At 38.1% G+C, this 12,930-nt stretch overlaps 1 protein-coding gene across 1 annotated transcript in view; it reads right to left on the reverse strand.

Moving 5' to 3' along the window:
• The window catches only part of cab39 (calcium binding protein 39), a 66,442-nt gene that overhangs the window by 18,117 nt on the left and 35,395 nt on the right, over window positions 1-12,930 (reverse strand). The window contains exon 3 of the mRNA XM_052018559.1: window positions 4,233-4,397. Within this exon, the coding sequence (XP_051874519.1) occupies window positions 4,233-4,397 (165 nt within the window). The remainder of the gene's footprint in view (window positions 1-4,232; window positions 4,398-12,930) is intronic.

Below are 12,930 nucleotides of genomic sequence, written 5' to 3' on the forward strand. Positions count from 1 at the left end.
CATTTAGTTCCCAATCACATCAGTCATAAAGCTATGACTCAGTGATTGCCACAGTGTCGTATTTATTAATCTGTAGTTGTGCCACTAGGTCATCCACTTTATTCCTAATGCTACGTGCATTTAAATATAGTACATTTAGGCTGGTATCTGCTACTGATTTTGCTGTACTTCTATTGTTCAGCAAATTCTCCTGACTTTTCACCTGCCTGTCCTTCTTACCATCCTCACTGCACACTATCATGGACTTGTTTCTATAAACCTCCTCCTCTACCCTAACATCTTGGTTTCCATCCCCCTGCCAGATTAGTTTAATCCCTCCCCAACAGCTAAATTAAATATTCCCACCAGGATATTGGACCCCTTGGAGTTTAGGTGTAACCCATCCTTAGTGAATAGGTCATGTCTCCCCCAAAAAAGGTCCCAATGATCCAGAAATTTGAAGCCCTGCCCCCTACACCAGTCACTCAGCCACGCATTCATCTGCCAGATCTTTCTATTCTTACTTCCATTAGCACGTGGCACAGGTGGTAATCCTGAAATTACCACCTTCGAGGTTCTACTTCTCAACTTTCTTCCTAACTCCTTGTATTCCTCCTTCAGGACCTCTTCTTTTTCTACCTATCAAGAAGGCAAATGGAATGCTGGCCTTTGATTGCTATAGGGATTGAATTTAAGAGCAGGGAAGTTATGCTATAACTGTACAGGGTACCGGTAAGGCCACACCTGAAGTACTGCATGCAGTTCTGGTCTCCCTACTTGAGAAAAGAAATACTGACTTTGGAGGCAGTGCAGAGGAGGTTCACCAGGTTGATTCCGGAGATGAGTGGGTTAGACGATGAGGAGAAATTGACTCGCTTAAATTCAGAAGAGTGAGAGGGGATCTTATAGAAAATTATGAAAGGGATAGATAAGACAGAGGGCAGGAAGGTTATTTCCACTGGTAGGTGAGACTATAACTAGGGGACATAGCCTCAAGATTCAAGGGAATAGATTTAGGACAGAGATGAAGAGAAACTGCTTTTCCCAGAGAGCAGTGAATCTGTGGAATTCTCTGCCCAGGGAAGCAGTGGAGGCTACTCATTATTTAAGACACAGTTAGATAGATTTTTGCATAGTAGGGGAATTAAGGGTTATGGGGAAAAAGCAGACAGGTGGATCTGAGTCCATGGACAGATCAGCCATGATCTTATTGAATGGCGGAGCAGGCTCGATGGGCCAGATGGCCTACACCTGCTCCTATTTCTTAAGTCCTTATGTAACTATTAGTCAAGCATGTATTGCCATCAACTAGAAACATCACAATTAAGATTAGTTAGAGATGAAGCACACAAAAACAGAAAATGCTGGAAATAGTCAGCAGCTCAGGCAGTTTTGACAATGGGTCCCAGACCTGAAACAATAACTGTTTCTCTTTCCACAGGTGCTGCCTGACCTGCTGAGTGTTTCCAGCATTTTGTTTTTATTTCAGGATTTCTAGTATTTGCAGTTTTTGATTTTCATTTATTGTAAAACCACAATGCTGAAAGGAACTGATTTTAAAGTGTTTCAACTGCATAGTACTAAAGGCAATACAATTCTGTCAATCATGTTGAACATTTACCTTGAAGGAAGTGGTTAAAGATAAAGGATCATGTGTGCGCTTTACAAAACCACTGCCATTTTTGTCAATGTTTACTCCTACATTAAATCCATTTCCTCCGGATTAATTAAAAGCTTGAGTTAATTCATGGGAACAGCAAAATTAACAAGATACAACCAACTATTTGGAGAATGCAGGCTACAGATACTTGTATCCATGCTCAAGTGCTATAGATTTTCAGACAACGGAGGAAGTGAAAAGATTTTGGGAACAGGTGGGAAAGTCATCAACCTGAAATGTTTCTCTCCATTCAAAATGTGCCTGATCTGCTAAGTATTTTCAGCATTATTTCAGATTTTCAAATTCATACAACTTTTCTTTTCAAATTACAAAATAAACTAGACTATTCAGCAAAGTAAATGACTTCACATTTCCCCAAAATATCCTCAACTATCTCCTTGGTTACAACTTGGCTTAGCAGTTTACTCAGGTTACTTTTCCACTTAACTTTTTGTGGTGTCAGTCAGCTTTGATACATTGCCCTCAAGCTTTTCTTCTATATCATTAATGTAGGTTGTAAAATTACCCTGGTCCCAATACTGATCCTTGCTGCACCTTACTCATAACAGCATCACAAACTGAAAATGGTGCTTGTTTTCTGTCCATTACTCAGTGAATCCTAATTTTGCAGACCACCTCTTATATTATTTGATATGTAGGACATCCACTGTTTTCCATTCATCTACTGTTTGCAACATCCTCCAAAAACAGATGCATCAATTTCCTTTTGTAAATCCAGGTTGCCTCTACCCAGTGATTTTTTAAGGGTCCTCTGCCACTTCCTTAATAATAGATTCCAACATTTCCCCAAGAGCTGAAATCAGGATAACTGGTCTGTAGTCATGATTTTTTCCTCTTTTCTTGGAAAAATTGTGTTTCATTTGCTTGATTCCAAACCACTGGGGACTGTTCCTGAAAGTAGGGAATGTACAAATCCACCCACTATTTCTGCATCCACCTCTTTCAGAACTCTGGAATAGAAGCCATCAAACCCCAGGAACTAGTTAAATTTAGTCCAATTTCTCCAGTTCCTACTTTTCATTACAAGTAAATCACGTGCTCCCCAGCCTCATAAGACCTCATTTCCCCACTACTTCTTGAAAATGTGCATCATCTTTAAGACAGATACAAAATATTTGTTCTGACGAAGGGTCTTCGATCTGAAAAGTTAACTGTTTCTCTTCCCACAGATGTGACCTGACCTGAGTATATCCAGCATTTTGTTTTATTTCAGATTTCCAGCAACTGCAGTTTTTTTTTGATTTTTATAAAATGTTTACTATCAAAGCCATTTCATTATTCACTATTATAATTTCTCCTGTCATTGTCTCGAAGGAACCAATGATAAAGTCGTCGGAGTTTCAACACACAAGGAACGTGGGGCAAAATTTTCTTGCTACTTTATCTGTATTCCATTTGTCCCCTTCATCAACATCTTCATTTGCTTGTTCTAAAGCCATCCCAAATCTCATACTTTTTGGCATTTTTATAAGCCTCCTTTAATCCAATGATGACTCAATAATATGTAGCCATTGACAATTATGAAATGTTCCATTAAGTACTTATTTTCTAATATACTTAATCCAAATTGGCAATTGAATACAACCAACCTCTTTCAAGCTTGAAGCCAATTAAATTGGTAAAACTATCTCAAACTCAAGTATGTTTTGAACTCAGGTTAAAAGTCTACCATTTGAGAATCCTTTACCATAAGATTGTTTAATTGCCAGATGTCTAAAATAGTCAATTCCATAGCAAAATGGTGCAAGAAACTGTCCAAAGGCATTCCACACAAGTCTATGAACTTCTTTCGTCAATTTGTCTTGTGTACTGTACAAGACTTAAGACCCCTTGACTACTGTACATTGGTACCTCACTTAGCACCCAGGATGTGTCACCAGGTACTAGAGTGCTAATGGAATCAGCACTAAAAGGAATCAATATAGCATTATAGTTATCAAGGTGCATTACTGACAGAGTTGCTGCATCGGGAACCTGGCATAAACTCTTGCCCTCCATTAAGACTCAGCCCTGTTCTGGTGCTCTCTCAGCAATGAAATGAAATGGTTGTAGTGATCTCATCAGTGCATGACCCTGTGCCACTTTGTGCATGGGTCAAATATTATTACCACTGCCTTTCCGTGATTTAATTTCAAACTAAACTTTCAAACTCTCTCAGCATAAACTTATTAAGTCCTATCTATATAGCTTCTGAAACGATTGCAGCACATGAATCCTCAATGTCAATTCTTTTCCACCCGAGATACTTTTAACCTGGGACCAAGCAGGCAAAGCCTTGGCTGCAACTTTAAGTGACAATATTATCAACTATACTGTCACCTATGTATCTTTTCACTCTCCCAACTGAATAGCCTTCTGTACCACAATGTCAGCTAAGACCGTTGATGCCTATTTTGAACTTGCTTTTGCATGTCAGAAAGCAAATTTAATGTCTCACAGAAAATAAAACATTTCAGAAAAAGGTGCTCTCCAGCTTGTGCTTCATTTGTCAAATTTGTCAGAGAAAAATTAATATGTAGTTGTACGTCTTAAAGTAAACTATTTTGCTCTTGAATGCCATTTCTCTCCTCACCTCAAAGTCAATGAGCTGTAAATCTGCTATCAAAGTACTAAGGAGGCCGCTGTTGTACAGCTCCTGAGCAAGCTGTGCCACTGTTTCAGTCTGGGGTTCTTTCTCATTTGTTCCGTACAAGATCTCCTTCATGGCCACGAGATTCTTTGACACTTCTTCTGTTGCCTAATCAGAAAACAAAAGACAAATGATTCTCTGATCAGCAAACAAATATTTTTTTAAAACTTATAAATACCCAAGGCAACGGTACATATATTAATGTCCCTAAACCAAAAGTGCCTTTTACCATTCCCAAAACTTCCCCACACAAATGAACTTGGTAGTCTTAAGTGGGAACATGAGAGATTCTGCAGATGCTGGAATCTGGAGCAATACACACAAAACGATGGATGAACTCAGCAGGTCAGGCAGCATCTATGGAGGGAAATACAGTCAAATAAACTCACCTATCACCTGCCAGCTTGTGCTCCTCCCCCTTCCCCCACCTTTTTTATTCTGGCATCTGGCCTCTTCCTTTCCAGTCCCAATGAAGGGTCTCGACCCAAAACATCAACTGTATATTTCCCCCCATAGATGCTGCCTGACCTGCTGAGTTCCTCCAGCATTGTGCATTGGTAGTTTTAAAGTCTGTCAAAGAGGTTTGTCCTATTTACTGTTTTTGAATCATCCAAAACCAGTTGCACCTACTCTGCACGTCTCATCCTTATCATTTAAATGTCGTAAAAATGATTCCTTTACCTGCCAAGCCATTAAGAAGATGAACAAAACTGCTTGGAGGAGGTAAATAGGAATGGCAGCCAAGTTATTCTTTATTTAAAACAGAATTTGGTGGCAATACTTAGGTCATGCAATATCTGTGGATGGCACAGATACAACCCTACCCCCCAATTCCCAACTGTCCTAATATTTCCAGCAACAAGAGTTCAATTCTGATATCCAGTACAATCTGTGTGGAGTTTGCACATTCTACTTGCGGCCACGTGGGTTTCCTCTGGTTTCCTTCTACATTCCAAAGGCTGATCAACCACTGTACGTGTAGCTAAGTGGTAGATCTGGAATAATTGATGGGAGTGTGGGGCGAATATACTCAGATTAATGTAGATACATGTTGGATGATGTGCATGGATTCACCAGGCTGAAGGGCCTGTATCTGTGCTATTTGACAGTATAACTCTAAAGAGCCAGAATTTCAGGTCATTGACCTTTCATCAGATGAAAGAACATTAACCTGAATCATTAACTTTGTTTCTGTTTCCAAAGATGTTGCCCAACCTGACTGTTTCCAGTATTTGCTGTCTTTATTTTAGACTTCCAGCATCTGCAGTATCTTGCTTTTAAATTAAGATTAAGTTGACAGAGTCATGATTTTGGATTCAAAAACCACCAAATACAAGGTTTTTGTTTAAAAAAAGTCTCAGGTTAAAAACGATACCATTGGTATTTAAATATATAATTGCCTTCATTTGGACTTAACAGTAACAAGTAACAAAAACTCAATCATATAATTTTACATTATGTACTGTCATTCTAGGGAGGGAGAACAGGCTTCAAAGAATTTTTGTAGAGCCATAACTCCTTTTCCCTTCCAAACCACAAGTACTACTGAATAATGGAAATATCACAATGAATTTAGATATCTAAGACAACAGGACTCATTTCTTTTGCTGTACAATTTAAGACAGTACATCACAAACATTCTGCCTTCTCAGAAATTAGTCACACCAATCATGCTATTATTTGATTTTCTGTGAGCTAGATTTCTCTGCAGTAAGCAGTGAAAGAGCATTGTAACAAAGTTATTCAGCAATCTAAATATAGTTCCTAGAAATCTTAGTGTGCACAATGTTCTTTTTGTGCATTAGCCTATAGTTATGAACAGAACTGTGTGTACACAGACTAATAGCTTTCATTTCCTATTTTCACTGAATTAAAAATTGTTACTAAAAAATGAATAACTTTAAGAGTACATTTGAAAATAGTTATTTGACACAATGTGTAATGCACTAGCAGGGAAAGCCAAAAACTGGGCTTTCTAAAAAAAATCCAACAACTAATAAAACAACAGTCATATTCATCTTCACCTTCCCCAGTGCAAGAGTGCCACTTTGGCCATAGTATTTCTTCACATCCAAAGAAGATGGAACAGAACAGCACAGGAACAGAACAGCATGGGAATAGACCCTTTAACCCACAATGTCTGTCCTAACCACGATGCCAATTTAAACTGCATATCTACCACAATTCCTGCTTGTTCACATATCTAAATGCCTCAAACACTGCTGTCATATCTGCTTCCACCACCTTCCCTGCCAGTGTATTCCAGGCACCTACCACTCTCTGCAAAAAAAAACTTGCCTCAAATCTCATTTAAACTTTCCCCTCTCACCTTAAAGATATGACCTCTCGTATTTGACATTTCCACCCTACAAAATAGACTATCTACACTATCATTCCTATAGCTTTATATACTTCTATCAGGTCACCCCTCAGCCTCTAACACTCCAGAGAAAAAAACCCAAGTTTGCCCAACCTCTCCCTACAGCTAATACTCTTTAATCTAGGCAACATACTGGCAAACCTCTTTTGTACCTTCTCCAAAGCCTCCACATCCTTCCTGTAATGTGTTCAAGTCTTATCGCCACAATAGTCCAAATGTGGCCTAACACAAAGTTTTATACAGTTTGACTTCCTGAATTTTATATTCAACATTCTGACTGATGAAGGCAAGCATGTCATGTGCCTACTTTACCACCTTATCCATTTGTGTTGCCACCTTCAGGGAGGTACAGACTTGCACCACAAGATCCCTCTGTATATTAATGTTCCAAAGGGTCCTGCCATTTACTGCATACCGTCCTCTTACATTTGACCTCCCAAAGTGCAATGCTTCACACTTGTCCAGATTAAACACTATCTACCATTTCTCTGCCCACATTTCCAACTTGTTTATATCCTGATGAATCCTTTGAAAACCTTCCTTACTATCCACAACTCCACCAACTTTTGTGTCGTCTGCAAACTTAATTATCAGCCCACCTGCATTCCCATCCAAGTTATTTATATACATCATAAACAAAAAGGTCCCAGCACTAATCCTTGCAGAACATCACTGGTCACTGACCTTCAGTCAGAATAACACCTCTCCACCACTACGCTCTGTCTTCTATGGCCAAGCCAATTTTGAATCCAAGCCTCTATGGATCCCATGTGCCATCATCTTCTGGATCAGTCTGCTGTGGAGGGAACTTGTTGAAATCTTTACTCAAGTCCTTGCATACAACATCCACTGCCCTACCCTCATCGATCATCTTCATCACCTCCTCAAAAAAAACTCAGTCAAGTAAAATATGACCTCCTCTGCACAAAGCCTTGCTGACTATCCATAATTAGTCTATGCTTTTCCCAGAGGTTTTGTCTCCAAGTTGCAATTCATCTGCAAAGTAGTAGGTTAAGGGGCTTGCTTCTTGCGGAAGATTGGCTTAAAGCTGGAGGATTCAGAATACAATGCAACCCTTTCTCTGTCAGCCAACAAGAAGGTTATGAGCCAGCAGTTCAGAAAGGCAAGCAGCAAAACAAGCAGGAAAAATGCAACCATATTCATATCAACCATATCATACATTAAATCTATACAAGTTTTCTCATCAGCACTGAAATGCAAATTGTACCATTAATTTCACTTCATACTTCAGTCGTGACAAAACGTACAGAGATCATAAAGTATTGCACCTAGTTGGAGATAAAATTATACAGAGCTGTTGGTTATCAATTTAAAAGTAAAGGATTGTGAACTCATGAATATATTTTGCCAAGGCTATTTTTTTTAATGTATGCAGCATATTTAAATAAATTGGTTTTAAAAGATGGTGTTCTGGAGACGAAGGTTTCCTCTTAGTCACTTTCCAATACCTTGGGAGGGTTAATTGCCCTACGAGATTGCACTCTGCCATTTGAAATGCATTACTTCAGACTATCCTCATGTCTGACAACACTAAAACAGTTAATCAAGGAGTGACATCCAACTCTTGCTCAGCAATGGAGCATAATTGCATTTTTCTGCTGGTCCGGTGCATATACTGAAAGGAAGGCCTAATTTAAATTGAAAAGGAGAGCTTTTTAAATCAACAAGTACATCTACTTCTCTTACTTGCATACAGGAAGCTACATATTTAGAAAACTTGGTTCCAAATATAGTTATTTTCCAATAACTGATGAGCTATGCATCACATACCCATTTTTGTTTTTAGATTTCTACTTAGCTTGTCAATTTTCTATCAGTTCCTCAAAGTTGAAAGCAACTCTTCCTAACGATTTATTTTGCTGCAGAAAGAAAAATGATTCCTTCCAACTCCTCATCTGTGTTGCCTCATTAGTGGTTACATCATGGTGGAATCTCTCCAGCTTTTCCTACTATATGGAATATAACATTCAGATTGTGATAAAATGTGATCTTTTCTTCAAAGAATTTGGATGGTTAATCCTTCCATAAAGATTTTAAAAGTACAAACAACCACAACAAGGGAAGTCAAAGTGTAAAATACAAGCTTCAAACTATGCTCTTCCTTTCCCACCCTCTCCACCCCCACATCTCTGACGACATGATTAGGAAGGAATAATCTTGACACGGCTAATTTCATATAAGAAACTAAATTCTCCATGCTGAACGTTTCAGAATGTTAGATCTGAGAAGTAATCCCACATGCTACTTAAATACATGCAATTAAAAATAAATTGCTTTAGATTGAAAATGAAGTGCCTCAAATTTATATCCAGAATTGTTTTTAAAGCATCTAATTTCTATTTTTACCGTCAGAAACATCTTCTACCGAGTCACATATCCTTAAGTGCTCTTGAACTGAGTGGCCTGATAGGCTATTTCAGTCACATACTGGTTGGATCAGGCAAGGATGGAAAAATTATACTGAATGATATCAGTAAACCAGTTGGGTTTTACTAACAATCTAGGTTTGAAGTAAGGGTTCTGGATTATTAGTTCAGGCCTCTGGATTACTGCTCTGGTAACAATCACTGGATCACCATTATATCTATACTCAAAAGGTACAGTGTTGAGAAATATTTTGTTGAACAGCATTTTTATATTGAAAATGGGGTCTGGCATTGCAGAAATAAATTGCATTTCAACCCCTAACTCATCCTTTTTCTGAAGAGTTCAGCAATTTCAGTTTACAATTTAATTCTAAATGTCACGATTTATACATCAAAATGTTATAATTGTCTTGTATTAAGAAATTCCCTGTCCCACTCAGATCTTGTAATTAAAATAAGAAACATCCATTTCTCTGATTTTTGGAAAGAAATATCTTTCATAAGTTCAAGCCAATTCAAAAGCACTTTACAGCCAATTAAGCACGAAGTACCCCACTACTGTCATTTAATGCAGACAATAAACAATACAGACAACATGCTGCCAAACTGTATGTGGCAAACTACACAAACCACAATTAAATAGCTGTTTTTTTAATATTTTGGTTAAGAGATAAATATTAGTCAGGATAACAGAATTTCCCTCCACTTCACTGAAAAATGCCACAGGATTCTGAGTCCCCACGTGAGACACACAGTCAGGCATACAACAGATACAGGCTATTTGGTTTACTGTTCCTCTGCTGAATATCATGTACCTAACTATACTAATTCCACTTCCCAGGATATGGCTTGTAGCCTCCTTTGCCCTGGTGTTTCAAGTGCTCATCTAATGTTCTGAGGGCACTCACGTCTTCCAACCCTTTAAGACAGTGGTTTCCCTCTGGGCGAAAAGTTTCTTTAAGTTCTCTCTAAATCTCCTTCCTCTTGCCATAAATCTATGACCTTAAAGGATACATTTCTCCCTACTCACCCCATCTATGCCTCTCATAAATTTTGCAGTCTTCAATCAGGTCAACCCTCAACCTTCTCCACTCCAAAAGAAAGCTTGCTTATCTAGTCTCTCCTCGTAACTGAAATGCTCCATCCCAGGCAACATCTTGGTGAATCTTCTCTGCACCTGTATCCTTTTAATCAATCTCTGCTGTACACCATTGGTCACAGGACTCCAATCAGCAAAATAACCGTCAACCATCACCCTCTGCCTCCTATCACCAAATTTGTCAAAACACCAAGAATCCCATAGGGTCGTCATACTTTGCACCAGTGTCTACATATGGGAATTTATCCAAAGACCTTACTGAAGTCCATGTAAATAATAACCGTGCTACCCTCATTGACATACCTAATCATCCCCTTGAAAAATTCAATTAAACTAATGAGGTAAGAGCCAAGAGCTCAACTTTGTTTCTGAAAAGAAGCACTTCCAACAATTAAAATCTTCTTTAGTGCCTCATAGCTCCAACAATCTAGGTTTTCTGGCCTCTGGTGCTAAGTGGAGTTTGCACGTTCACCCTGTGGCTGTATCATTTCTCTCAGGTGCTCTGTTTTCCCAGCACATCGAAGCTTAAATGGCTATACCATATTACCCCTAATATATCTGGGTGATAGGAGAATTGGGATTTTAGATGCACAAGAATAGGTTATAGGAAAATAAGCAGAGGAATGGGAATGCTCCGAGAGCCAGCACAGACACGAGGGCTAAATAACCTCCCTCTGTGTAATTAGGAACTGTGCATATTTTTATATCATATCTTAGGATCAAGAGCCTGAATCCACAATGCCTAGCTCAGGCAACTGTGCTATCAATGAGCCATGACAGAAGCCAGTTTGATGGAAAATTACTTCCATTCCAAAATAATCATCCTTGCTTACTAACCTAAACTAGTGAAGCTCTCAGTCACAATCACGAAAATTTAAGTTGCGATTTAATAAAATATGCAAACTGCCATTAATAGGCCTCATTTCGGTATTTTGTTATGAGAGTTCTAAATGTCAAGAAAGTGGAACTGAGTGTTGCAATACTGTTTTCCTTTTACACTTAAAGGTCTTTTCAAATTGCAGAACCAAAGGTCTCCCGAGTAATAAACATTTCTCTCCCCATCACTATTACAAACTGAGGTTCCAATCTCATCTTGATTTTGTGCCATGTTCTTATGTAAGCAGCTCAGCTGTATGAAAAGGTGTACTAGGAATGATTAGAGAAGGACACATGCAATTTCATTCAGACCCAGTGAGAAATATACTGCAAATTCCATCAACTGATTGCGCTGGAAGTAATGAATAAAAGCAGTTTTAGTATGAAGGTAGAAAATCTAATACCATTTGATCAGATATACAAAAAACCTTAAAGTAGCGATATTGTTTTGCGAGAGCTAAAGACTAAAAAGAGGCTTGAGTTAGGGCTAGAAAGGACGAAAAAGTCAAAAAGCTGGAGATCCCTTAATAAATTGTATTGTTGTTTAAAAAAAGCTTTAGACTCGTGTTATCAATACATGTTATGATTCATGGAATGTCTCAAGCCCTCATCTTCAGTTGGTGCACCTTAGGTTCGGATGTTTGGAAATAGCTCATTGCACTATGTTTACGAGATTGTAATGCATTCTTTGAGTCATTTAATTCAATTCCATTTGATACAATTCCAGGAGGGGAAAGACAAGTTTTAATTTGTTGCTTTGGCTTGAGTGGACGTTTCTTAAACTGCAGGTCAGTTACTGCACTGAAGCAATTCAGGCTTTAGATTTAAATCCCACTTATACTGGGCACATGAAAGCCAGAAGGCATCTTTGATGCAAAACAAATGAAAATGTGTGAAGATGTACTGATGTATCAACCAATTGATTTTATCTCAAAATTGTCAACAGAACCCCATATTTTTGAAACGTTTACAGCTCATACATGCAAACAAGCTATATACATAATGCTTCTTAAATTAAACTGCACAAAGCAAGATCCATAATCTGTTGAAGAAGCGTGTGCAGTCAAAGAATAATTATCCTAACTTTAAATATGGATTAAAAATATTTGGGTGAGGATTGTTCTGGTGACCTGTTGAACTAAATGCTCAATGATATAAAATTTCAGTACAGAGGTGTAAAATTCAATATTATTTAAGTCAGCTCAAATGCCTGTTAGAGGTAACAAACTAGCAGTTAAGACCTCAATGGAATCCCAGCATCTCATCAGAAGCAACTACTTAAGCCATGATCAGTAAGTGCACTCAGTGGAGGTGCAGTAATCTGGGTACAACATTAATTTTGCATATTTTCCTTAAGCAATTGTTCAAATTGATGTCAAAAACCTGCCAAAATCACATCATATCCACCACAGCCTTAAGCTGGTCACCTCCATCAATACAATCTTTAATTTTAGAAATGATTTAGTGTTTACTTATACTGGCATATAAACAATCCTACCACCTTTATCCACAACCAAGCCTCCACCTTTTACAAATAAAACAGAACAACCCATTAATGTTATCACTATGTAAACTTTGATTTTTAATTGGGTTTACTTAATTTAAACTTAATAATTCACTGTCTCCAGACCAATACCATGCATGAAAATGCTGTGAATCAGAAATAAAGTTGAAAGATCAATTATAGATGCTGCTGCAAGTAAGCTTTTCATTGCACCTGTGCATACTTGTACATATGACAATAAACTCTGACTAATCAGACTGTTTTTAGTACTAGTACTCAAAAGGTTATAGACCTTGTGCTAAACTCTTCAGACAAAAACAAATTCACACAACACCTATTTAAACTGTCAAGGCATGAATGATCTAATAAGGTTGACCAAAAATAATCAATCTGCC

This window comes from Pristis pectinata, chromosome 6, assembly GCF_009764475.1.
Source record: "Pristis pectinata isolate sPriPec2 chromosome 6, sPriPec2.1.pri, whole genome shotgun sequence".
Lineage (NCBI taxonomy): Eukaryota > Metazoa > Chordata > Chondrichthyes > Rhinopristiformes > Pristidae > Pristis > Pristis pectinata.